Source organism: Penicillium macrosclerotiorum (genome assembly GCF_028827735.1).
Source record: "Penicillium macrosclerotiorum strain IBT 26536 chromosome Unknown utg000009l_segment0_segment0, whole genome shotgun sequence".
NCBI lineage: Eukaryota > Fungi > Ascomycota > Eurotiomycetes > Eurotiales > Aspergillaceae > Penicillium > Penicillium macrosclerotiorum.
Window position 1 is genome coordinate 706,972 of NW_026643088.1, and position 26,993 is coordinate 733,964.

The 26,993-nt window shown below is 50.5% G+C and overlaps 5 protein-coding genes across 5 annotated transcripts; 3 read left to right on the forward strand and 2 right to left on the reverse strand.

The window, feature by feature from the left end:
• Nucleotides 1-11,901: 11,901 nt before the first annotated feature.
• On the forward strand, nt 11,902-15,540 carry N7462_009427 (guanine nucleotide exchange factor; the record flags this gene model as incomplete). Its single annotated transcript, XM_057081141.1, has 3 exons — nt 11,902-12,045; nt 12,092-12,442; nt 12,562-15,540. The coding sequence occupies 3 exons, from the start codon at nt 11,902-11,904 to the stop codon at nt 15,538-15,540; spliced, it is 3,474 nt and encodes a 1,157-aa protein (XP_056929978.1).
• Nucleotides 15,541-16,431: 891 nt separating this feature from the next.
• On the forward strand, nt 16,432-17,589 carry N7462_009428 (uncharacterized protein; the record flags this gene model as incomplete). Its single annotated transcript, XM_057081142.1, has 2 exons — nt 16,432-17,139; nt 17,212-17,589. The coding sequence occupies 2 exons, from the start codon at nt 16,432-16,434 to the stop codon at nt 17,587-17,589; spliced, it is 1,086 nt and encodes a 361-aa protein (XP_056929979.1).
• Nucleotides 17,590-19,452: 1,863 nt separating this feature from the next.
• On the reverse strand, nt 19,453-22,438 carry N7462_009429 (putative DNA mismatch repair protein (Mlh3); the record flags this gene model as incomplete). Its single annotated transcript, XM_057081143.1, has 2 exons — nt 19,453-22,142; nt 22,195-22,438. 2 exons carry the CDS (start codon nt 22,436-22,438, stop codon nt 19,453-19,455), a joined length of 2,934 nt encoding a protein of 977 aa, XP_056929980.1.
• Nucleotides 22,439-22,807: 369 nt separating this feature from the next.
• N7462_009430 (uncharacterized protein) lies at nt 22,808-24,177 on the forward strand (the record flags this gene model as incomplete). Its single annotated transcript, XM_057081144.1, has 2 exons — nt 22,808-22,841; nt 22,907-24,177. The coding sequence occupies 2 exons, from the start codon at nt 22,808-22,810 to the stop codon at nt 24,175-24,177; spliced, it is 1,305 nt and encodes a 434-aa protein (XP_056929981.1).
• Nucleotides 24,178-24,566: 389 nt separating this feature from the next.
• N7462_009431 (cytochrome P450) lies at nt 24,567-26,381 on the reverse strand (the record flags this gene model as incomplete). The annotated part of the gene is made up of 5 exons (XM_057081145.1): nt 24,567-24,662; nt 24,726-25,496; nt 25,563-25,681; nt 25,743-25,995; nt 26,073-26,381. Coding segments are annotated over 5 exons (1,548 nt in total), but the record flags the coding sequence as incomplete, so codon positions are not given.
• Nucleotides 26,382-26,993: the final 612 nt, after the last annotated feature.

The window sequence follows — 26,993 nt, forward strand, 5'->3', positions numbered from 1 at the left end:
ATTTTCCATAACCATCGCTACTATGCCAAGTATCTACTGCATAAATATTCATTCTGGAAGCACCAAAGCTGTAGAATATCCACTGGTCATAACTTCAAACCTGATGTCGGTGCATGTTCAAGTGACCGGGAGGGCTTTTTATATCCATATCCATTGTCTATGCATAGATGTACTAATCAAATCCACATTGAAGGTGCCCTACATATAGGAACAAAGACATAGAAAATAAAATGCCCATTGTATGGAGGATTGTCTCTAGGTTTCAATCCTATAGATAATATATTGATACTGCTAGGAAACAGCCAAATTTACAATGATGAAGAACCAATAATCTCTAATCCAACGTCTGGACTCCCTTTCGATCCATTGCCATCTGTGACAGCAACTACAGCGCACCTCAAAAAAATCTGACATCTAAAAATTTATACAATCAATATGGGCGGATCCCATGTCCACATATCTGAGAAAGGTCTTGGGGGTAAGATACCCTGAAAGATACGGGAGAGAATCGCCAAGAACGGCTCATGACTGTCGTGCTCAGGGCAACAGTTTTGAACGTCATGACGTTCAGGCCAACAATCTCTTGCTATTATCTACCTCGTGCACGAATATGGCATTGAGGTGTCCCGCTATCCCACCCGGGGGCCGTACCAACAGCACAAATGGGGCTCACCTTCCCGAACAGGACTGTCCCGACCCATCCGCAACCCAGGGCATAACATCATAGGCCCTGGACTGAACATTGGCGAGGAAAATATGTCCCGCGCTTCTTTTGTGTATGCGTGCCCAGTGATTTAGATTGGGCGGCAAGAAAGGAGAAAGAACAGATCGCCGGATGTGAGCGATAAGTCTGCTCGAATCCGAGAGTGCGCACTAGGTCGCGCAGCGCGACACCTAATAGTTGCTTTTCGTTGCTTTCTTTTTTGGCCTTTGCTTGTCGTTTTCTAGACTATTTCGTCCCGTTTCCCGATGAGATGGAACCTCCGTCCTTGGTGAGTCTCCATTTGACATGTAGCTGAACTCAATCATTTCCGCCGGGGGCGCCAGAAAAATTTGGGTGGCTTGTGAGGGCTTTCTCCGTCCCACATCGTGAGTCCAGTCTGCACGAGGGTGGACACCACATGCGTCCCGTTCGCCAGGGTGCGATGTGCATGGTTTGACAGCGACGAGACAGCTCGATAGCTCACGCGGGCTTTTGACTACGCGGTGAGGATGGGTGAAACGACCGTAGAAGGAAGTGTGAGTGCGCTCGAGCACGAGCTCGTGCGCATCGCTGCAGGAACACGGGTGATGGACATCTGCACTCTCTTTTTACGCTTTGGTTCTCAGAGAAGCGGGAGTAGCCTTCTGGTGATCGTTTCCTGGCCATCAGAGTGGCTGCCCTGAAATCTCATCACGAACCTCAGCACACAGCACGCGCCTTCGGCTGGCGGCGAGAAGCTGATCGGCTCGGGAACATTCCCGATCGAGAAATCTTGGTCCTTTTGGTTCGTGGAGAGTGATGGGTGTGGTGAGGGGGCGGGATCATATCCCCGGCCTGAAGAGGTCGGCTTTTAAACCCGTGAAGGGACTTGTCCGGGGAATTCTGTCAGCCTGTGCGCAGGTTCTTGCTACTCCGTGATTCCAAATCGCAGGGGATGAAGCGCACTCGTTCTTCATGCTTCCCCTCTAATCATTTGCCTACCTCCCCTTCTTCATGCGGCAGAAGCTGGGATGCCCATCACATCCAATGCACAGCCGGTGAGTGTCAGAGAAAAACACCCGATCTGTCGGCCAAGAAAAGATCAACAGTGCAAAGTGGAGGAGCGAACACGTTCGGCTAGTCATCATAGGGGGGGGGGGACAGTACAGCCCGCCCCGCCACCATCTTTCGTCGATGCCGTCGCCCCACTACTACGAACTCTTGGGTCGCGAAGTCATCGAGCACCCACTGGTGGCTTGTGGTGGTTGCTCGAACAACAGGGTTGGGGGTGGTGGGGTGGAGGAAGGAAAAGGGTTCGGACGGGTCGAGGGCAGGTTCTGGGAGGGTTTGGCAGCGCAACACGGGACAAAGAGGGTTCCCCCAGCCTAACGAGGAGGGCGTATGTTTGCATTCGTTTACGCTGAGAGCTGCCGAGTGTTTTTATTTAGTGTCCTACTCCGTACACAGGATCGTAAGGCAGACAGCTCCGAGGGTTTGGTTCATACCCACTGCACTTACGCAGGCCAAAGGTAGATCGAATTGCCACTCAGCTTGGGCCAGGCCAGCAGTGGCGACAGAGATCCTCAGAAGGAGTAGTTGTGGCTCTCGTATTGTATCCCAAGTAGGCAAATAGGGAATCAAGAGCAGTATACCACGTCCCCAAGACAGAGTCAATAGTTAATAGTCAATAGTCCATCTGGTTCCGAGGAACGGCAGAACACAGCAATACAGTAATACAGTACACCGTACATGAGTACCGCTCAATACACTCCGACACCCATACACCCCATACATCCACTGCGACTGGGACAGAATGTCAGACGTATGATACCGTACAGATATTCACGTGCCAGGCTCCCTCCACTTTCGCATCCAGTATCCTTTCAATACTTGGTCGATATTCCTCAATATTCCCCAATATTCGTGCCGATATCATTCAGTACCCCATAGATAGTCGTCATCGCTCGAATGGGGCGAATGATTTTCTCTCAGCCGACGCAACCGTCCCTGGGCATCACGTTGTCGGCCAAACCCATGGACACGAGCGGCGATCACCCTGTGTTCAACGTCTCGTCTCGTGTGATGGTACGCCATGCCACCCATCACTTAAGAACTGGCGGCAGACGAGTTGTACGAATCTCCGCGGTGATGCTTGTCCTGTGATAAGAAGCAAGAGGCCCAAAACCAAGGCCTATCATGTCGTTGTTTTCCATCCCGTCCCATGGACCGTGCCGCGGAAAAAGGGTGGAGAGGGGTGTTACCCGTTGCCCAGGAATTGAATTATCGATCCTCATCCGTTCGTCAGGATTGATCTTCGACTTGCGTCACTGATATGACGGCAGAAGATTTCGACATATTTGCTATTTTGCTATTGAACATCGTGTATCCGCCTTTCCCAGTCACACGGGGGTTTCGCCATTTCAGTCGACTTCACGGCGTCAGGCTATCTTGGGCTTTCCTTCTAGCGTGCTTTTTAGGGGGGGGCGCAATTCCCATCAGTTTGGTTTGCTCTAGTTCCTAGTCTTCGTCTCCATCTCGCGCCCCCCCCACAGCTCATCGAGCCCGTCTCAGGGGTACGACAGGGAAGGATCTGTACGTTCTGCATCGTTTGGCGAACACGTGCTCGAAGGGGCGAAAGGAAGACATGGGTCCGTCTAGGTTTAGCTAGGCCGCTTAGCCTGGTCTCCGGTTGATGAATACCCAGGTGAACGGCGATCATCGAATGATTTCGAGTGTTCTGGACTCGGCCCCTAGAACACGGCACAGCGTTCGCCCCCTGTTTCCCCTCTTCGTCTGTCTCCTCCCTCGGCTGTTACCTTTCCGGACGTTGACACTATCGATTGTCAAACAAGAGCCGTTCTGTCTTAGCCGTTATATGCCGGACCTGTCACCGTAGTATTCCTTAAAGGGGAAACATCCCTCCGAGGGGGATAGTGGACTCAATGTCGCGGAGGACCATGACAGACTAGCCAAAGGATAGAATGAACGTCTGAATAATCATGAACACCCGATCTTGACCAGGCGCAGAGTTGGGGAACGATGGATCCCCAGTGACCTTCATCCTATCGTTTGCATCCGCGCGATATGGACCTAACGAATCGGTGTGAAATCCTTGGGCCCTCCATTCTTCTCCCCTGACAGGAAGAGCATCCACCTTCAGATCCCGATTCTTTGTCTCCTGGATCCCGGATAGCGACTCCGCACAGGACACTAAACACTCGGCCCCTCTCAATCCCTCGAAGACTGCCGATCCAATTTTTAGGGCCAACGAGATAAAAACGGAGCCGAAGGGATAGCTCAGGTTCCAGGTAGAGAGAGTTTTTTTGGTTCAAATCGTGGCGCCGGTCCCCGGTCGGGATGCGGCGATGCCAGTCCGAAAGTTGATGTATACCTGTACACTTCCCCGGGACCTCGCCGGGGCAAGAAAGCTTGGATAAAGTAGCCGGGGCCGCGATGGCTGCGCCCATTGGATTTGCCTCCCAGGCTAGTGGCTCCGTGGACATGGATTGGGGACCAGCAACATTCAGGTTAAAGGACTGTTTTTGGACGCATCTCAACTCCTTCGCGCCAAAAGTTCCGGCTGAACCGTTGTGCGGGAACGTGTGGGCCAATCCATGGTGGCGATGCTCAGGGAGGAAATGGTGCTAGTCTTCCTGGGACATTTGGACATCTCGCGGATGCTCTCCCGGAGGCTTAGGGCTGTCCACAATTACACCCTCGTGAAGGGATGGTGGAGATCGGTGGGGATCAGCGTCGTCCTCTAGAGGCGTTGCTCCCTATCTTTAGGATTCTTGGCGCCGTCGGACTAGATTCGGGAGCCGTTGGCTTCGTGAGAAGGAAGACAAGTCTGGTGATAATCTAATTTATGGATTTTATAGAGTAGGATTGTAGGATTGTCCTCTGTCGCCCCAAATGGGGACGTAGTCTCCAAAGCTTTTCTGTACTAGTGACCAGAACCTGGGCGTACGTTATTACACAACCCAGGTACTTTGTACTCAATACCGAATACCATAGAGCCTGTCAAATTCAAACAAAACATAGGTACTTACAGTACTGATTACTGAGTGCTTTGAATCGTTGCGAAGGACTGAAGGACTGAAGAACTATCATTCAAAAGCGATCTGGTCTCCTTCCGCCTCCCTGGATCGACTAGTTAGCTAGCGGACTAATTCCTCCGTCACGCAACCAAAAGAGCCTGAAAACCGAGTCGCAATCACGGGTGAACTTGGCAGCCTTTATTGAAGTCCGTTGGAAAGTTTCCCTTCTGGATTTGGAAAGCGGGGGATTGTCTTTTAGGAAAGGGAGGGGGGGGGGGGGGGGGGCGGCGTTGGTCTATTATTGACAGCACTTCCAGCAATGATCCACCTCGTTCCACGGCTGTACTTTGCGTTTAAGCCAATGTCCCTGATTTTGAGGCCTGGCGGTAATTTATCAATCATCAAGAATAGAAAACATCAGGAGTATCTGTTTGTATCAAGAATATAAATTTAAAACGGTTACTGCCATCCGTACATACACAAGAGCAATACATACGCCACCAATCAAATGACATCATATGTCCATCGAGGTATATCTCTCGGAATTGTGTGGCACGACCGTGGGGACAGTTCGCGCACTTGAGTTATTGACCGCTGAGGACCGAGATGATAGACAAGGCAAGGGGCTCTTGGAAACGATCTATCCATCCTGCTGGAAATGCTAATCTGATCATTTCAGAGGGGCATCGGTCAAGCAGTTCGTGTAACAGCTCGTGGGTGTGGCGTAGCTGGATCTCGCGGGGAAGAATTAGAAAGCGCGTACACCGACAGTATGGAATAGGAGGAACAGAAAAAGAAAAAAACAAATCAATTTACAAAATCTTGCGCGGAGAAGCGTCCCGAGGCAAAAGTTGGAGAGGCTGGTGAAGCCTGTCGGTGTAGTTGTACATGAGGCAATAGATCGAGTGCATCGGAAAGCCTCGAATCAACTTGTGAGGCTTTTTGAGGTGCCGCACATACTGAACGCAGGTACCATCCACTTGGTCCGGGTCTTGAACCTGGCATATGCATTATCTCAGGCTCAGTCTGACTGCTGCAGCAGAGCACAGTCCGCTATGAAACCAAAAGGCCACGAGGTCACACAACAGGAGCCGAAAACGAGAGAAAAAAAACCGAAGGCATCGATGAATTCTGCATCGAAGGATTCCAATTCTCTGGTTCTGAGGGCCAGGGGTGCCCCAGGTAAATCTCAGTGCCTTGGCGATAACAGAATCGCGGTGTGCAGTTGCTGGGATCATCGAGATAGAAAGATACATGCCTTTGAAGGACCTGGGAGTATATATTTCGTATTTGTGTGGTCATAGCTTTGGGTGTGCACTGAGCTTCCAAGTCACCAGTCACAGCTTAATCCCGTGTTCTGGCCGTGTCTCTCGTTTGTTTAAATTGGAGTGTTCTCACAGGCTGAAGATAGTTTTTGTGGCACATGAGCCGATCCCGAGCGGACGAACCAACTCTTGATGCTGGACCCGACTAATAGAGCCATTCCGGGCCGAGAACCAACTCGTTTTTGCGTCGCGGGCCCTCCTAGAGCAGCACTGACCAATTTACTATTTGTCACGTTTCTTGTAAATTTGGTTACCTGCTTCCCGCGATCTGAGTCTGAACCTTAATTGCTCTGGGATCTCGAGGTCGAGTTCGTCCGCTGTCTCGAGCGACTGTCTTAGCCAGGTAATCGGGGCCCTCGGTGGTAGCTGAAAGAGCATGCAGTGCGACAATTTGTACCGAGTAATTGGCATTGGGTCACCGAGAATCCTCACAAATCAATTCCGCCCTCGTTGAAGACCGAAGAGGGAAAGAGGCCATGTTAGGTCGGACGAGATGCATTGGAGAATTCAGTAGTCGGTTCCGCCAGCCCCGACTCGGCCCAGTCGAACTACATCAACAGGTATACCATACACGTGCTGTATGTATGGGTTTTGTGAATTGTAAGCACCTCGGGATTTGCTTGTGTCTATTCAATTGATGTGTCTGTTAAAAGTCTCGATGATTCTATGTATGCACTGCAATGGCCCTAAATATGCCAGGTTTCTCTCCGCAGCCTCGGGGCGCAGCCGACATGGCTGTCGTTTGCTTCCTCTCTGCCTCATCACAGGAGAAGAAAAAAAATCCCCGCAGAGAGACCGCGATCGTTACTCGATTTGGGCTTTCAGTTTTGGCCTACCGTAGATACAAGAGGTACGATTCGGTAGAGAGAAAGGGCGGTCTTACGCCCCACCATTTGGGCATCTCTTCAGTCTCGTGTTGTTTTGCCTGTATTGGGGGAGGGGGGCATGTCGCGTTGCGCATAATGGAGTCGTCGAAGTAGCGGCAGATGTCAACAAACTGGTGAAAAAAATTCCAACAAACCTGCGCATAGTCAGCACTAGGCAATTCAAAGTAGGAGAAGTTGGCGACGCGCGAATTACGCCATCAGGCAAGCAAACGACTTCTAAGACAAGTCTCCGTTGGATCTTTTCTGTTCACATCAGTTACGCGGGCCAGCCCGCCTGTGTATCACCTTCTGGATTGGCATTGTACTACGATTTTAGGCCAGAGGAGGGCTTCATACGGATTGCAGAAGAAGTCAAATTGAAAGTACAAACCAGCACAGCTATCGCCGATATACTCGTTCGAAGTAAAATACACACTGCTCGGGAAGACATAAATAGTTCACTAACACATCAGCGATATTGCGTGTTCCATGATTCTATAACACCAAGGACCTTCTGGGTGGAGTGGTTAATCAATACTCATTACTGAATAGTTCCAATGCTCGATGACTGCTTCCATAGTAGTCTCAATAATAAGAAGGTCTGGAGATTGATTGTTGATGCTAGACCTGGCCCAAGCGCCCACTGCCCCTGCGTTCCATGGATCGATCCCGCCCGGAGCACGGAGATGCCTCCCAATCCAAAGCACCCGCCGCAGATCGCACTTTTACTGGAGCGCAGACGAGGAGGGGGGGAAGGGGGCTAAATGGGGGCAAACGGCAAGCCAGATACTCGGCCTCCCGCTACCCCTCCAACAAGTGCGCCCGACACTGTGATAATGTGGAGGGGGCTTGCATTACCCTGAGGCTTCGCACGCTTATTGGGCCACCCCCCTGGCGACGTGTCGGAGTATTTTCTCTCTTCACACGAACAGACACTGTTCGAGAGCCCTCTTCACGAAAGCATGTGACATGTGACTGGCGCAAAATGTGTCGGTCCATGGAGTAAATTGCGTCCTAAAATTGGCAAATGGACCGGCAACTGCAGAATCACCGTCCATGCCTGCATAGATTGAGCGGCGAGAGACACGGGCCATGAGGAGGGGATTGCCAATGGACTGATTCATTGTGCATCTCATGTTCAGGGATTGTAGCTACCATGACTAGCTACAATTTATTGCTTGTGGATTATCCAGCTAGCTAGTGTATTGTGAGTTGCCTGTATAAATCATCATGGATGTCATTGTGTATCGGATGCCTTGTACCATTGTACTCTATGTATCATGCTCTGTACAGTATTACACCATCCTTTTTGGGGATGGTTCTGGGTGCTTTTGGTGCCGATTCTTCCCTGTCTCTTCCAAGTCTAGACCGTTTGACAGGACAAAAGCTCGGTGGTTCCGAGTCATGTATTTTTTGTTACAGCATCGCTTCCACAAATTTCAGGAACTGGGATCAACAGAATCAGGAGATGGACTGGAGAACCAGCTTCCCCATCTGTTCGCAATCTGGGCCCAAACTCTGCGATGGAGCATCGATCTCGTGTGTCCACCGGCCCCAAAACTGTCGCGCTCCGGTCAATTCACGATCCAAGATTCGGTCCGGTCTTCATGAGTGTTAGGAACTATGTATTGTGAATCGGTAAATGATGCTGACTCAATTTCTGTGCTACTTTCTCCCCCGTCACGTCGAACAAAAGTACTTTCATCAATACAGCGAACAGAGTGCTACATACGACCTTGCCTTCCACCCCCCCCCCACAGATTCCACCATTTTTTGCACCATTTTCCTGGCCCCCAGAGCCAAGATTAAGACCATTACCAACATACCCAGCAATCGACCATTGAGACAATCAGGCTCTGATCGTCCCGAGGGTCAAGGTCTTACATGGACAGACCCTAAGATCGTAACAGTAAGCGTGGGTCCCACGTCAAAAGATTTTCCGTCGCTCCAAGCCCAGCAGCTGCACCGGGTACATAAACTATAGCCTTACTATGGATGCACGCCGCGGGTGGTACTGCAATGGGCCGTGACGTTGCCTGGCCGTTTCGATGCCTCGCGATAGCTCGATTTCGGTCGCGTTTGTGGGTCCCCCGGAGGCGTCTGCCCGAACCTGCGCTCTATCCATCGGTTCCTATCGCAATGGGATCAATTTGCTGGAACCCACTAATCCGCCCAATCCGCCCCACGCGGGATGAAGGGCGAGGAAGGAGAGGAAAACAAAGAAAGAGAGAGAGAGGGGCCAGGCTAACTCGCATTTCTACCTCAGGCTAGTTTAGCTCCCCTTTTCTGGACGGCTGGTGTACACGATCGGGTTTGTGGCGATTTACAGAGGGCCAACGGGGTTAAGTGACTTTGTACTTTGTCCAGAGTGCGGATACTTCAGCCAGTATTATTATTACTTGTCCCCTTTTGGACCACGAGACCACGGGGATTAGATTCTGTTTGTAGTAGAAGAGGCCGAGCAAGTCAACATAATTAGAGAACCATAGTACTTTTCTTGTTCTATTGAGGCTGGTCGCAGTTTGTATTTCGCCTCCCTGCCCTCGTGGTATGCAGCCTGTATATATGTGTTTGTATATGTCGCCTCTTGGAGCCGAGGTGCATACAACATCGAAAACATCGATTTTTGGCCTACTTGCGCACCGTCTCTTCTATTTGACACTGGTCTAATTCCCCCACTAAATAGACGACGCGAGAGGGACAAAGCGGAGGTAGAAAAGGTGGAGGAAGTCAGAAAAAGAGACTTTTATGGCTGCTGTCACTTTGGGGGCCCGGTCGCTGCGCGGTCGATCCCCGGAGGATAGTTGACAGGCAACGTGAGCGAGGGGCGAAACGGGAGGATCGAGAGCGCGAGACTTGCCACGGGAATAATATTTTACTATATTTTACTATAAAATCGACCGTAGTAATTCAATACGGGGCAGCCTGTCGCAACCCAGCGTCCTCTCCCCCAAGGTGATTGATCGAGTCCGTGTTTGGCCTGCTGCAGGCTCCAGCACACGGTCAGTGCATTCAAGACATGGGCCGGATTAACCCCACAGAATTTCTCTGGAGGCAGCGTTCTGATTCGCGCGGTTGCGCGGGAGGCTGGGTGTTTTTGTTTTTGGGCAAATGAAAACCCGGAACACCCAATGAGCGTGGGAGCAGTGGATGAGGCTTGGAACGGGAAGCGTTCGGCAGATGCAAGGTGGGCTTGTGTTGGATTTTGGTGGAGGAGAAGAAGAAGGGGGTAGAGAGAAGAGTTGATTCGGATCTAGACGTAAACCAATCATGGGGAGTCGGAAGTAGAAAAGTGGCCAGTAGGGAGGAGGGAGCAGCAAGCAGCAAGCAAGAAGCACGGGAGGAGGAAGCGAGGTGAAGTATCTGAGAATGAAGTATACGACATTCGAGTCCTCCGTGTCACAGTTGGTCTTGTATAGATAAATTGTAGGGTGGGGAGGTCCATCGCCTCCCAAACTACGGAAAGAGTACAGAGTCCAGTGGCCGGTTTTTTTTTACCCTTCCCGCAGCTTTATTTTATTTTTTATTTTTTATTTTACGTTGCCTAGGACCGGATTGCAACCTGATGATTCCCTAGCCACATCGAGGTAAAGAAAAAGAAAGCTCATACCGTCGTTGGCACGGAAAGGAGAGACGAGACAGCGACCGTGGACCGAAGCGTACGGAGGACGGAATCCACGCTTTCAATACGGGAAAGGTTATGTATACCTGTACAGCGTCTGTGTATGCGGTGTATATGGTATAGTAAACCATACGACTCGTTACTTGCACTAGGGGCCTTTTGGGGCTAGTCAGGCAAAAGTCAGGAAATCCATTTAAATCCAGGCCCCGAAACTGTCAAAAATACAGAGAAAATAAGGAATAGGGAAAAAATTAGGAAAATCGGAGCATCTGCCCCCCCTCCCCCCAAAAAAAGAATTAAATAAAACCAGGTCAAAAGTGGAGTCCACATGGATCGTCCCGATCGAGTCCCAGAAGAAGCAGAATCCACTGTCGGGGAGAGCTCTTATTCCCTTGAAGCCCGCCCTCCTTTTCTCTTCCCCAGTCCTTCCTTTTGGATCTCCTCTCGATACCCTTTTTTTTTTCTCTACATCTATATACCCGTGGGACTTGGACCGGATTGGGGAGTTTAGGGCTTCTGGTTTGGTTCAATACGTTCTATACGCCCATTGCCGCCGGTGGCAATATAACATTCATTCGCGTTCACCCCTTCCGTGCTCTCCCCGCCCTTGCGTGTTGAGACCCCCCCCTCCAAAAAGAAGGGATTCCAGTGTCGTCATCCGCTGCTGCAAGTCAGTTTTCGCGGCTTCTCATCGTCCTTGCTGCGATCTTCGTCTGGTACAGGGCTAGGCCAAGGTCTCCTGGCTCCGTTCAGAGTGGCATTGTACCCTCCGCTTTGACTTAAGTGGGATCTTGCATAGATCCAGTGAGACTGGTCAATCGCTTTGGACGCTCAATCATTTCGCTCTCCGGAGAGACGTTTAATTACTGTTTATAGTTTGATTGCATTGTTATTGTTGTGGTGCGTAGGTTGCTATCCTTTCGAGTTCTCTCCGTGCAGCGCCTCTGACGGCCTTCAACTTGCACCCTTCCCCCAGCATTCCGTGCCCTACTTTCTTCCCCTCGACTCCCTCGACTCCCTTGGAATCGTACATTCCACTGGGGAGAACAAACACTCTCCATTACTCTGTGCTCTGCGATTGAATCACTCGCCCTTTGTCCTGCGCCCCTCCAATTAACCTTGATGCGTAGGATCATCATCCCCAGCCCTCTGGCGATCCGACTATTCACCAACCCTAGGTCACGACTCGCCGCCGTCTCCTAAGGCTTCCTTGTCCTCTATCTTTTGTCGATTAGCACCTGGAGCCCTCAAAGGATGTCAATTGCGTTGATTCTCGTCTAAACGCCCACCCCGCCTCCGGTCAGTGACCACCACGGCATTTATCGGCAACCGAAATCAATCTATAGCGAATGGACGAGAGATGGAATCAATGAAGCCAAATATCCCACCATTAAAGATCGCCAAGTCGAATCCGAACATTACTGTGTCGACCACATCACCCTCGGACCCTGACGCCAAATTCATCCCGTCTCGATTCTATTCGCATAGCGGCCATTCGGAGATGACGCCGCCGGTAACGCCGCAAACCCAGCAACCGGAAGCCAGCATGGAGCAATCAGAACCCCCCGAGAGCGGTTTTTCACAACTACCTGCGCGCTTTCTATCCTTTTCACCCGGCCGGCGATGTCTCGCCATCGACGGTCACGCTGCCCCTCGACCAGGGCGATATCATTCTGGTCCACTCCGTTCATACCAATGGCTGGGCTGACGGTACCTTGTTGGATTCGGGAAATCGAGGCTGGCTCCCGACCAACTACTGCGAAGCATACGACCAATTGCCTATGCGTCCATTATTAAAAGCGCTGACTGATTTCTGGGATATCATCCGTGGCGGATGTGGATCATCTTTGAAGGATTTCGGAAATCAGGATTTGATGCGTGGCCCCATTGCTGGTGTTCGCTTTCTTCTGGTAGGTCACTTTTTTTTGATATTTTGTTATATTGCAAGGACTATCCAGCCAGATTGGATCCACTGACTTCTTGAATAGGAGAAGTCTGAGTGTCTGACTCGGGAATCCCCCTAGTCAAGAAGTATGATGGATTGCGAAGGATTCGCAAAGCCTTACTGTCGGATCTGTCGTCGCTTGTCAAAACCGCGAAAAGGTTTCAAGAAGTTGCCAACGGAACGCCAGCGGAAGATGAGGTCGAGGCCATCCTGGATGAGATGTTGCTCAAAGCCTTCAAGATTGTCACTCGGGGCGTCCGATTTCTCGACGTCTGGAATGAGGAAGTTGGTCTGAGTCGGACGATTGCCGAGCTGGAGACAGCCAGCGATGGCCGGAGTCTGCATGACATGCCTCCAACGCCTGCTTCAGAAACATTCACTCTCGCCGACACGACATGCGACGGCATCGACTGCACTGAATCCCGACAGATGAACCACAGCCGTATGGATGCAAGCCGAGCATCGATGCGAACCGAGATGATGGACCCCCCTCATCGACCTGTCTCGGTTTCAACCAAGCGTATCTCGGTGTCACACCGGATTTCATACTCGGCCCCGTCAGGCGCGATCCGGTCGCAAAACCTGGCCTCCGAGCGTCTCGGCACGACCTATGATGCTTTTCTGGGCGTTCTGGGCTCCTTCATCGGCCTTCACATGCAGTCGCGCTCCTCAACCGAGCTGGTTCTCACCACTCAGCAGGCCGTTCAGTCCTGCCGTGGTCTTCTGAACGTCGTCGAAGCGGTCTCTGAGCATGATACCCAAGGAGGCGCCTTGTTGGAGGAGGCACGCGAGTCGATGTGTGAGAAGCTGGCAGAGCTCGTCCATGCTGCCCGCGACGTGTTTCGGCCGGCCAACTTGCACGACGACGACCTAGTGTTCATGCCGGACGAAGGCAAGCGTCTGGTCGACGCTGCAACGGACTGTGTCCGCGCTGCTGGCAATTGTCTGGCCAAAGCTCGCCTGGTGCTGGAGCAAATCGGAGATATCGAGCTCGATTCGTTGGACGAGGAAGTGGCCGCTCCTCCCACGTCGACTGCCGACACTCAAGATGTGCCGGGCATCGTCACCTCGCTAACTTCGCCCAACACACCCGCCGAGCAGGACAAACCGCAGGAACGGTCTCTTCGTCTTCCCCCGCCGCTCACGATTCCAAACTCAACCTACTCGCCCTCCACCCCTGGCCTCACCGATGCGGCCACACCCTCTTCTTTCCAATCGCACCTCACGTCCAGCAGTCACCCCTCGACGCTGTCTTCTTTCCCCAACTCTGCCATCTCCTCTCTCCCCAACTCTGCCATCCTCCCCACCCATCTTGAGAAACTGTCTTTCTCTTCATACGACAGCACCTACCGTGAAAGTCATCCGAAGTCGGACATGAGCGAGTCCTTCGGTCGAGGTGTCACGAGCACGGGTAGCAGCTTCACTTACAACAGCCACGCCCGCGACTCCGAAATGAGCGGTCTCTCGCAGACTTCGACCCGGGCGACCTCGCCGGACATTGGTGGAAGCTTCCACGGAAGTTTCCAGGTGCCTTCGCTGAAGGAAAGTGTGAGCCACTCGACTTTGGCGGAGGAGAACGAGGAGACCGAGGCCCACCTTCTCGAGAAGACCTACGCCCACGAATTGGTCTACAAGGAGGGCCAAGTCATGGGCGGCAGCCTGCGCGCGTTGATCGAGAAGCTCACCGCCCATCAGTCCACGCCTGATGCCATGTTCGTCTCGACCTTCTATCTGACCTTTCGCCTCTTCGCCACGCCCTTAGAGTTTGCCGAGGCTCTCACTGAGCGGTTTGAGTACATCGGCGACACCCCCCACGCTGCCGGGCCAGTCCGGTTGCGTGTTTACAATGTGTTCAAGGGGTGGCTCGAGTCTCACTGGCGCCACGACCGGGACAACACTGCGCTCGAGTACATCATCAACTTTGCGAAGACGCGTCTGACGGCGGATCTACCCACAGCGGGCAAGCGTCTTTTGGATCTGGCAGACAAGGTATCTGCTGTCCACGGCCCTGTTGTTCCTCGTCTGGTGTCTTCCATGGGCAAGACAAACACTGCCATTGCCCAATACGTGCACCCTGACACTCCCCTGCCTCCCCCCACCCTCGGAAAGAAGGAGCTCAATCTGCTCAAACAGTGGAAGACCGGGGATGCCTCCATCACCATTCTCGACTTTGATCCCCTCGAGCTGGCTCGCCAACTCACCATCAAAGAGTCGCGTATCTTTTGCTCCATTCTACCCGAGGAGCTTCTCGACACTGAGTGGACTCGGAAATCAGGCTCGCTCGCGGTCAACGTCCGTGCCATGTCGACCTTGTCGACTGATCTGGCTCATTTGGTCGCCGACTCTATCCTCTACCTGGAGGAGCCCAAGAAGCGCGCCGCTACCATCAAGCACTGGGTTAAGATTGCCAACAAGTGCCTGGAACTGAACAATTATGATTCTCTCATGGCTATTATCTGTTCCCTCAACTTGTCCATGATCTCTCGGCTGAAGCGCACCTGGGATATCGTGTCTCAGAAGACCAAGGCCACCCTGGAACACCTTCGCAGCATCGTCGACGTATCCCGGAATTATGCTGTACTGCGTCAGCGCCTTCAGAACCATGTGCCTCCATGCTTGCCATTCGTCGGTACCTACTTGACTGATCTGACTTTCGTGGATCATGGTAACCAGTCTCTCCGCTCCCTGCCGACGGAGGACGGTGAGATGGCCGTGATCAACTTCGATAAGCATATGAAGACGGCCAAGATCATTAGCGAGCTCCAAAGATTCCAGATTCCCTATCGCCTGACCGAGGTTCCTGAGCTGCAAACCTGGATGCAGAACGAGCTGGTGCGAGTACGATCTAATGGCGAGACAACTGCGCAGACCTTTTACCGTCGGTCACTGGTCGTCGAACCACGAGAGCCCTCCCGTAGCGGCGGCAATCTTCAGGCTCAGAGTCAGCCCCAATCCTCCTCAGCCGAATCTAATCCCTCCATACTCGAAAACGCCAAGGACAAATTTGATTTCCTCTCCTGGACTCATCCCTCGAAGCCCAAGTCCGTCGCGACTAATGGCTAAATCCCCTCTCACTTCATCATTCATATCATACCCTTGCACCATATTGACGACTGATGACTTGTGCTATTCCTCATGCTGCGTTCTTTCATGGTATGGTTCTACTCGGTGTTTTATTCCAGTTTCCTTCGGCCCATTTCTATTACCATGCTGGCTGCATAATGTTTCTTTTCGCCACCTGTCCCAATTGCTTTGTGAATATCCTCTTTTATTCTTTCATCATCTCCTTGTTCTCTTCAGGCGGCGCTCACATCTTTTTTTTCATCCCTGCAAGAAATGGCATCAGAAAAGCGATTGGAAATGGGTCCGGGTTGGAAAAACGGAGTACATACTGGGCCTTCTTTCGTTTCTTTTCTTTGGGTCGTTTTCCATTTTGATCGGCGGATGGGACAAGGGATTTTTATGTATGTCTTTTTTATTGTCCCCCAAGTCCTTCCTAGAAAGGATATAAGCCTCGCGGCTTCTGTACAAGTGCAATCTTAAAATTTTCCTGGAATGCAAAAAGGCTTTTATGGATTCGATTTCAAGCGAACATGACCGTAGTTCACAGTAGTATCATTGAAAATAGTAGAAGAATCCCCATTGAAAAATGGAATTTTCCAATTTGGATGGCAGCTAACGCGTTCATTGGTAAGTCGTGCATTGTACGTCAGTTAGCCTTTGCTCCGATTGCGCTTTTGGGAAACGAGGGTATACAATCGTCACCTAGAAAAGGCACTTTCCCTTTCTCAGATTAGGCTTCACAATTCAGTCGAATTCGTATTAGTTTTCTGTCAATTTTCTGTCAATTCTTCCTCCTGATACTTTATAGAATCGGAGTATAGGATTTAAGCTTCGTTCCTGTCCTTCGTCTTCTTCTCTTCTTTTCTTTATCTTCATCCAATACCACCCACCATGCGGCTCCACAGGAGACAAGAGCCGACTTGGTACTGGCGCTATAAGCGCCAGGAACAAGGCCTGGAGGGCATGCTCCTCGCCCTCAATTACGCAAAGAGACACGCATCCCCTGAGAAGGATCTCGACCACTGGCTCAGTCGAAAACGAGTCGGCCTGCATCCTCTCGACTTCACCACTGGAGAAACCTGGTGCTCCAACTCTACCTCTCCATTCTTCATGCCAACAGATGAAAAGGTTCTCTATCAGAAAAAGAACCAACCCATCCACCGCCGCGCCGCTGTTAGAAAGATCCCTCTGAAGACCCGCCTTTCCAAAGGGCAAGATAGCTCTCCAATGCGCGACCTCAAAATCCGGGACGAGCTTTCCCATGAGCTCGAAAACTACCGTATCCGCGCCAGCAGATATCGGCGCCCAAGTGGCTTCAAATCCTTCAAAACCGACTCTGCCACTGAGGGCCGGGGTATTATCAGAGACAGCCCTGTGTCCGCCTACATCCCTCGCGCTGCGCAGATCCCCAATAGCCACCGTATTGTGACGTTTGTCACGGATGAATACAACACCCCAGAAATAAATCGACCCTCCGCCACGGAGATGGAGCTCCTCATCGCCATGATAAAAGGCGGAATGCAGAGCCAAAGGCGTGCAGAACACCTCTCAGACAAATATAACCGTGCCAAGAAGGGTTCCATCAACTATATCATTCCTGTAAGTCAAGACTATCCGATACAGCGTCCGGCAGCCACCCTTGAGTGAAGTGGAAGCTGATAAGAGCTTCAGGCACTCATTATCTCAATCTACCCTGGCGCCCAAGTCCGTGTTCTCTACGGATACCTCACTGAACGGGTTCATATCCATTACACCGAGCCTCAGCAATTCACAGAGGAAAAATTTGAAGAGATGATGGAGAAAACCCTTCGCTGGGCAATGCCCGCTACCGGGGAAGACATTACGCGAATCGTTATGCTGGACGATATTGAGGAGATTGATGAGACTGAAGAAGAGCCGGAAAAGGGGCAAGAGAAAGAGGCTGTGGAAGGATGCGCGGTTCATGTTTTCATGTCCGCAAATAAGAAGAAGAGCAAGGGGAAGACGAAGAACCAGGGCCACAGAGGAAGGAAAATGTTGGCTGTGACTACATCAGCGGCTCAAACATGAGGATGGCGAAGGAAGAGGGAACCATTTCTTCAGATACCAAGGGATGTTTGTCTTGTGTTGGGGATAGGAAGATACTCTATACCATCGGGATGACAAAGAGAAGATCTTGAACTCCTGCCGACGCGCCGAACCATGACCGACGACTAGGTAGGAGGGATAGCAAACACTATGCACATACATTCAAGGAGGCAAAGAGAAAGATGAGGAGAAAAAAAAAGAAGAGAGAAAAGTAGTGGTGTCCAGTCGTAGGGACCCTGTCTACGACACCCTCGAGCAGGACTTGCACCTTTTCGTGGTGCTCGAGATAAGTAGCCACAATGGCGAAACCAAGCAAGTCATGAATTACTTCTATAGAACTTAACTACGTATATTGAAAATGCACTGGGCATACGATATCATTGAGTGATGCGTATTTTAATAGATAGATAAACCCTTGCCTGACTGCGAGGGTTCAAGTTGCTCCGAATGCAAGAAGTGTAAGTTAACCAAGTCCACAGGCTTCGCGGACTGTTCGGGGCAACTGGCCAATTCTCTTAAAGTTACCAGATTTATTCGTAACATTATTGCATCGGAATTGCTCATGTCCTGAAAATAAATTCTTCGCTTACATGCTTTCGAGAGCAACGAGTAGGAGAAAAACCGCCAACACTATGTCTTAGGATTGCTGCAAGGAACAAACAACCAGACCTTGAGTACAGCTACTGAGGATGCCAGTTTTCCAAATATTGCTTACTGTTCGAATGAAAAAACGTATCATGGAGGACCGGTCTACGTGCCAGCAGCCTTCGCAGCAATACAGCCGTCCAATCCATACGAACTAAAGACACACTGGTTTTGAAATAAAAATACATAAAATAACTGAACACTGAGTAAACCTTCAATACTGAAAATTCGGTAAATACGAATTGTATTTCTTCTCCCTGGGTTCTGGTACTATACAATCCCAGCTTGGGTCTACGTGATCCACCAAAAGAGATATTCCTTTTGAGAATGCAGTGCAAACCTGATTAGGTTCATAAGGTAAGTTCGTCGTATAAAGCCACCGAGAAGTGTGTAACAGCCTCAAAGTTCAATTGAAGAGCGAAGTGATGTATCTCTCTGCTCCTGTTCCCGATGGCGGAGATCCTTGCATAAAGCCCCTCCGCCACCTTCCACATCAGCGAGTCTGTGCTACGCCTCGATATAGATCTCTCATATAAGGTATCGACAGGCACTGCAAGGGATACGTCAAAAGCCCCGCACAAGGTTGAAAGGAATATGCTGTCACAACGCAAGTCCGTAGTTCGCAAGAGTTCATGTAGCACAATGGAGATGCCTGGATCTGCGAAGTGCAAAGTTGAGACTAATCGGAATCTATTTTGACTCTGCATGGGTAGCGTACAGAAGCATGGTTTGCATGACGAATAGAGTTCATGCTAGTTCATACATGCTTAGGGCTGACAGACGACTAAGTGGCGGGCTGAGACCTCACGTAGGTACTCCCTTCGAACAAGAAATTTCTTCGACGGAACGAAGCTACTCCGCTATGCAATTCTAATTTTTGGCCTGAAAATTGAAAAATGACGAACAGCCTAGGTATTGTCACCAAACAGTACGAATTATTTTGAATGGTCATGTAAATGCCACTTGTTCTATAAAATTAGCATGTGATGTATCAAATGCCTCGAATTTGACGTGGCTTGGCCATTCTGACCATGATGAGGGGCAAGCGTTTCGAAAATGAAAGACAGGCGGGGGCCAGAAACCATGCTTGTTTAACAGGATGATAACGATTATCATGGAAACGTTGATGAAGTGTGAATTATTTTTGTTCGTTAACACGATAAGATATACAGAACTGCCAAGTGGGTCGTACCCAGTCTTTTAACTTTCGTATTGCGCCTGAAAAGCATCTAGAAATCTCAATTGGTTGTTGCCGTGTTCGTCATCGTTAGTGGGCAAGTCTCCGTCAACAAAGGCCAAGCTGTCCCTTCCAGCTTGTGACCGAAGGTCAAGAATAGGTATCATGGAAGGCCGACCATGGGCACATTGAAATGGAAAGGCACATCGTGAAAGTCGTGTGACCAATGCCCTGCATTCGTCATTGTTCAATGAGTCATTGAACATAATCGCTCCTCGACAGGCGCGAGAGTTCAGCATATCCAAGATGCCTTGCGGACAGCCGTTCATTTTGTGTATCCATGGGTGAGCGATGCTATCCATCGATTCATGCAACGATGATTCACCATAACCATAGTGATAGTTCCGTAAGAAATCCTCTCGGGAATCTAGTGATCTTCCTGGTCTGCTGTCCTCTTCCTCAGCTGTCCAGATCTCACGGCGGAGTAGGTCGACAACTAGAGTTGGCTCAAGTCGACAGCGCTCGGCAATGAGAATCGGAAGCGCATAAACGGAAACAATCATCCCAACGCCTTCTTCTGATCTCTTGTCGATTCCGTAGTGAATCCCCCAGTGCTTGAAAAAATTTTTGTATTTTTGGAAGAGAGAAGCCTCGGTAGAGGAAATTCGAAATGAGATACAATCGATTTCCACCGTTTGAACTTCAGGATGGCGTGAAGCACTAGTTGAGATGAACATGTTCGCAAACAAATCTTCCACTCGACAACGCTCATCTGCTGCATGTTGATCAATCAAGACTAAGAAAGCACCCGAATCATTATCTCCAGAAGTACCGTACTGTGACGAGCCAAATCTGGTCAGAATGAACTTCTGATCGACTTGGGCGATTACAGTTGCCATTGCGAGGTCGTGACGGCGCAATCTTCCCTTGAACTTCGCGAATTGGGAGGTGCCAAGAGATCCAATCTCTCCAAAACAATCGTGAGAGCATAATTTAGTTTGTGAGGTGTCTGCTCCAGTGGCAAGACGCGGTATTTGCAGTTCAGAACGGGCGAAAATGGGATTATCCCATGCCTCAATCAAATTGTCCACCCAGAGCTTTGAAGTAGAGGACGGTTGCGGCTTGTCAGAGAGTCCAAGTTTTTGTAGTGTAGTAAAGAAGCTAGTGGATCGGGGACCATCTGGGAGTGATTTGGGGCCAACTATCAAACCGGTTCGTGAGTTGATCAAATGCGATTTTCCGGTGTGCGGATCAATCCAGGAAATCAGACTGTCAGCCGATGACTGAGATGAAGGATCATCGCAGGTCTGGACTTGTTTGGTGACATTACATGAGGCCGCTGAGTCTTTATGGATTTCATCCGATGGGGTAGGGTGATTGCCATCATATTTGCGTAATTGGAAATGAGTCCGTGGCTGTCCTGGAGGTGCAAGAATATTGGCCTCTGCGGGGAGATTTCTATTGTTTGGGGCAATATTCCCTGAGCCAAGTCCAGTCAGGGGAGCCGGAGACTCAGATGCATTTGCTGCCTTGACTCTAGACCAATTGTTGAAATGAACACCGGAGTTCACGGACTGTGATCTTCCAAAAGTAGGTAGCTTATGACGGCCGTTGAATATCTCTTCTGTGCTCGTTGCCTGACCAAATTGAGTTAGAGAGCTCGAAGACTGGCAAGACCCCGCCCGGGAAAGACTGCTGGATTCTTGAGATCGTTTGGAAATCTTCCTTTGTCGCTTTATAGCACGAGGTCGCAAGTTCTGCTGTTTTAAGAACTCCAGAATCATCGCTCCAAGCACATCCAGGATATGTCGAAGGGACTCTTCGGACTCGGTAGATGGTTCAATGCAGTCAACCGGCCCGAGAGAACTCGTATCGATACGTATATAGAACATTGGCCATTTGTTGATGGGCTTCGCCCAAGTCCTGCTTCCCACACTATTCGGTGCATCGGATTCTCCGTGCAGAGGTAAGGGACATGGTAAAGTTGCGGCGTCAGAGGCAGCTCTAGCGTTTCCAAAGTCAGACATCGATACTAGTCTGTTGACCTCGCTGAACAAAACATTCGAGCTGTTTCTTGGGAAAACCGGATCCTTGCCCAAAGAAATGAATTGACACTTCTTTGAGGGGCTTGGCATAGTGCACAGGGCAGCACGAATGATGAGATCGGGACTGGTGGCAGACATTATACGCCAGGAATCCATATTTCGTGAGTCAATCATGGCGGAGGGGGCAAGGATAGACCCGATGCGCCTCAGGTTCATCTCACCGGAAGGAGATTCAGAGCTCTCACTCTGTGTCAAGAGGTCTGGACGTATGGTGATTTTCTTCCCTCTTTCCATGTCAAAAATCACCAATTTAGATAGCTGTATATTGGATAGCATGAGAGAAACCAACGAATATCGGAGTTGGACCCATTCTCTTTCCATTTCATCAAACTTTTGAAGAGCTAAAGCGCGGCTCTTCACACGGACTGGCATGTTACCGAAGAGGTCATTGACAGTCACACAGGTGCCATGTTCACCAAATCGGAGACTTCGGTGCGCTGGCGCAGGAATGAGTCGCGCGACAGGCTTCGAATGATGGAATACAATGGCGTTGGTAGTCGGATACTGTCTGTGGCGCGCAGTCACAGTCAGCAAGGACAGAGAAGCCAAAGAAGCCAGGAAAAGTCCACGTTGCCCATAGGCACCTCTGTTCTGGAAGTTTGATGTATCTGTAACCAGTCAATCGGTGTATCTCAATTCATAACCACAAGGGATGTTTACAGTGTGCCTTCCCAAGGCCACCCGTGGATTCGAACTCGGCCGGTCGGATCCCATCGCCATCATCCTCTACTATGCAACTTCCGCGCTTAAAGTCCACAGAGACATGGACAGTATGTGCATTCGCATCTAGTGCGTTCTTGACCAACTCAACAATCACTCCGTTCAAATGAGTGATCGAGGTTGAAGATTTGAGTTTGGCGATCACATCAGAAGGAAGTGGTTGAATGCCTGCTCTCGGAGGCATTACGAAATAAGCTCCAGTAACAAAGTTGCTGCTGGTATTTCAAGGCATTTCCATCGCATGGACAGCGGGGCTCATAGAACGGCAAGAACGCTGCCACTCCTTCAAAGCCGTCATCACGTTTGAATCAAATTTCAAATTCGAAAGGGGTTGAAGTTAGTAGACAGAATGACAAAACTATTGAGACGTTGCCCCAATCCGCCAAGTTGACGGAGGCGATCTTGCCATCAAGGGCGGGCACATGACCTGTGCGGATAAACAGTCCTCCCGCACCTCCCATTCGCCTCAGTGTCGAGCTGCCACTTGCTTCAACGTTGCTACTCTTGAGTAACATCTGGGGCCCAACTCCAACGGTCTCTACCGGAATTTGACATGGCTACAGCTGAAGGGCTCGCGCGGGCGCACGGTAAGACCCCGGGTACTGAACAGCTGACCTGTTTGAAAATAAGTCGCTCATCAATATGCAAATAGATCGCAATGGTCGTCGCCGCCCATTCTCCAGCTGGATGAAGCGTCTTGCGAGTCTCAAAAGTTCCTCCGAATCAGGCTCCCATCGCTGGTCCAACAAGCGTCACACAGTCGCCAAGGGGAAGAAGAGCGTGGGCCAAGGAAACAACCCATATCCGTTGTCAGGGACCCTCAATCGCCCCACCCAGAACGATTCATACTCGGAGATCGATGACCATGATGGCCAAGAATCTCATTCTCGAAGCGATCCATCCATGGTTTACTCCGGATATGAGAGCCAGCTACCCGCAACCAGCGCCAAATCGACCGCCCCTACCGTCTCCACTAACGGCGACACTGTCATCTCAGATGCAGGGTACTCGAAGGCAGGGACATTAGCAACAGGAGGCGGAGGGATCAGCTCGCATGGGGGAGGAGAGGGTAGCACATTCTCGTCACCCGCTCCCTCAATTCGATCCTTAACCACCACCTTGACCACCGTGCAGTCCGCCGCCCCATCCACTCAACTGTACCCTGCGCCGAATCCACAGCATGGACAAGCACATGGAAGCTCCACACAGAACTCTGGGAATCAACAGGTCCAATTTTCGCACCAGTTTCCTTCCTCTTCATCGCCCGCGACCGCCGTACCCCCGCACCTCATCCCACATAGCCATTCTATGACGTACAGCACTGCGACCGCAAACAATGTCCTGACCGACAATGCTTCCATACTCACACTTGCGAGCTCCTCGAAGAGGCGCCGCAGGAACTCCCTGGACACAAATGCCTCGGTCCGTGCGTTGGCCCCATCCTCAGTTTTCGGTGGCAGTCGCGAAAGTCTGCCACTGAGTGTTTTGAGCGGCAACGTGATTGAACCGTCCAATTCCTCGGCTTTCAACGCTCAAGGCGTACTAAGCCGACCCAGCATCGTCGGCCTCGCAAGTGCTGAGCGCATTAGCGTCTATTCTTCCTCAGGCACCGCTCCCCTGGGCAGTGCTGGCGGCGAACGGGGCAGCCTCTACACCGCTAAGCAGAACCCGGTGACGGGTGATGGGGCTAGTATTCGGAGTGGTGCGCCTTCACATGGCCGAAATGACAGCACTGCTGCCAGTATCTCTGGTGGCGTGGGAAGTCCGCTTGCCATGGCTTCTGGTCGTGTTAGCCGCCGAAGCTCCGCATGGGGAGAAATTACCGGCGATGAGGGCGAAGATCGGAAGTCCGACGAGGTTAACGATGAGAACTCGGCACCAAAACCCGAGGAATCCTTCAATGAAGAGCCAAAGAAGAACTAAATATGAAGACAGGAGCCTCATTACCGAACGAGGCAAGGTCTAGAGGCTTGCATGATGTTATCCACGAACTTCGCAAAGAACTAACCGACTTCGGATGAAGATATTTCTTTCTTAATGAATTGATGCATGGATTTTGGGAAATTGGGGGTTTTACGTGAACTGGGCCTTTGCGGTGTTTTTATTCTGGCGTTCTGTCCTCTTTTTCTCTATGGGAAGACCTTTGATACCCTCTATAGTATGAATGGGGGGTTTTGTTCCAATTCAGCGGCATGAACATGCAAATTGCTCCTTCGAGCCATAAGAGCCAAGCTTAATTACTTGTGTTTGGTATTTCGTTTGATGTACCTCCTTGAAAACTTGATCTATACACGTGAGATTTATTGACTGACAATTTTCCGACGACGAATCACCATTGGCATGTCATACTGGTAAACAAACCAGGCATTGCGGTATTTCCACTCATGATTGGGATCCACCAATTGAAACTGTGTTCTAAGTTAGCCCACCGAAGAAGAAGACCAGCGTGGTCACTTAAGCCAAGGACTTACTTCAAACAAGTTATACAAGGTAGCAATGAGCTTCTTGATCTCTAGCATCGCGAGATAACGTCCCATACAAACACGTCCACCGCCGCCGAAGACAAAATCGACGGTATCCTTCATTCGCCGAGAGCGAGTCTCAAAGCTCTCACTGTTTTCATTCTTGCCTGGAAGCCAGCGATCTGGGTTGAAACTATCCGCGTCGCTGCCAAAGACCTCGACGTCATGGTTTGTCACAAATGGATTGCACCCGACCTTGGTACCAGCAGGGAGATACCGTCCGTCCGGAAGCGTGAAACCGCCCTCGGGGACAACACGCTCAAAAATCATAGCGATGCCTGGGTTAACACGCATTGCCTCTCTGATGACTGCATCCAGATAGGGCAGGTCCCGAATAGATTTCCAGGATGCTGGAGTAGGGAGGGAAGCAGCTTGGAGCTCGGAATAGAGCTTCGTAGACGCAGATGGTGACTTTGCTAGATAGTATAGAACAGCACGCATGGTAGCAGAACTTGTGTCGCCACCGGCCAAAATACTCAGCATCAACCAGTTGACGATTTGTTGGTCATTGACCATGTCCGGGTAGCTTTCCTTCAGCTGAACATACTTGTCCAAGGTGTGGTCGACTGAGCCTGCGATGACCTTCTTGTCTGCAAGTTGAGTTTGGTATTCGGCCACAACCTTGAAGGCATACAGAACACCAGTGAGAGTAGGCTTAGGGCCAATGCGCATGATGGGATTTTTATCAAGTAGGTTATCGATCCATGGAATTTGAGAAACCTGAGGAGTAAAATTCATGTTAGTTCGAAAACGTCAGGAAGGTATTAAACAGCTAGGCCTCCTCACCGGGGCAAAATAGATCAAACCGGCGGTCGAGTCCGTGATCAGGTTATCGACATCTTTTTCTTGATCAATGAAGCCATAGTGGCGCCCGAAGCTGAAGTTGGCCGTAACATCCCACGCAACTTGGAATTAATCAGTCGACTTATTCGTAATCAGTCAGGGTGAAAGATTGGTATAACTTACAGAATCCAATCCACTCATCTGCTGGGCAGATCTTGCCTGAATTCTTACCATCCACAAATCTCAGCGCAAGCTTGTCCACAAATTTGATCAAGGTTTCGTCAATAAGAGGCTCATATTCAAGAGCTTTAGTCATACTCCACAGGCCACGGATGGGGCGGATGTTTTGATTATGCCATTCTTCGTCTTGAGTGTTGAAGAGGTTGGATAGACGGTGTCCCTCAATTAAAACATCGTTTGGTCGGTACATGTCACTCTTTGATATGAGATGTCAGAAGTCATATCCAGGCATTGTACACACTTTTGATGAACTTGGGACAGTTTGTCGCCTACCTTTTTCCATGGATTACGTGTGGAGTAAATTGTTCGAATGAGGTTCGGATCAGATATGCTCACGCAATTAGGGCCGATCTGCACCGCCGTTCCATATTTGCGGTGCAGTTCCAGGTGTTTCAGTTCCACGCGCCCATGATATGTGTGAACAGCACGCCAAACATTGGTCACCTTGGCCAAAATGGGACCGGGAATTGCTCTTAGCGGAGAGAAAAAGATGTCGTAGACAAGCTTCGTCAAGACCATGAGGCCAAGAGTGGCGAGAGCTTGGGCCCACGGGCTGGAAGAGATTGAAGCCAACACTGCCATTATGCCGGGCTGAGGCCAGCTAATACATACAAAGGCGCTCAAAAGGACTCCCTAAAAAGAGATACTGACCCTTTACTGAGTACAGGAGGATAACTGGAGGCGACTGAAGTCAAGAGAAATATGATGACAGGTCACACACAAGGGGCATTCAGGTCCCGCGGGGGCCAGAATAAGACGGGAGATTGGATAATCAAATGCCGAATCATAAAGAGTCCCCCGCGAAGAAAAAACTAAACCAAGAACAAGTGTTCGTTGCGGATGCCAGCGCTGACCGGAATTCTGGCGTAGTTGTTAACCGGTGTTTTGGAACTACGCTACAATGGCTTAGTTGTAGAAAAGACGGGATGTGGAGACCGAAATTGTATTTACCACCGCGGCGACTGGTCAGCTTCGAGTCTAAGTGTCCCAATCAGGCTACTGGAACCTTCACTTTGACATAGGCGCGCCACCCTAGCGCCCGTAGACATCGCTTAGGATGAATTTTACCAAGCCAAAAAAACGTGGCGTCGGCGAACGACCGATATACGAAGCTTGCAATAATGCAGTAATAGCCAGCTCTCGGGAAAGATGAGGGATCCAGCAAGCATCGACCAGCCCCAATAAACAATAAGT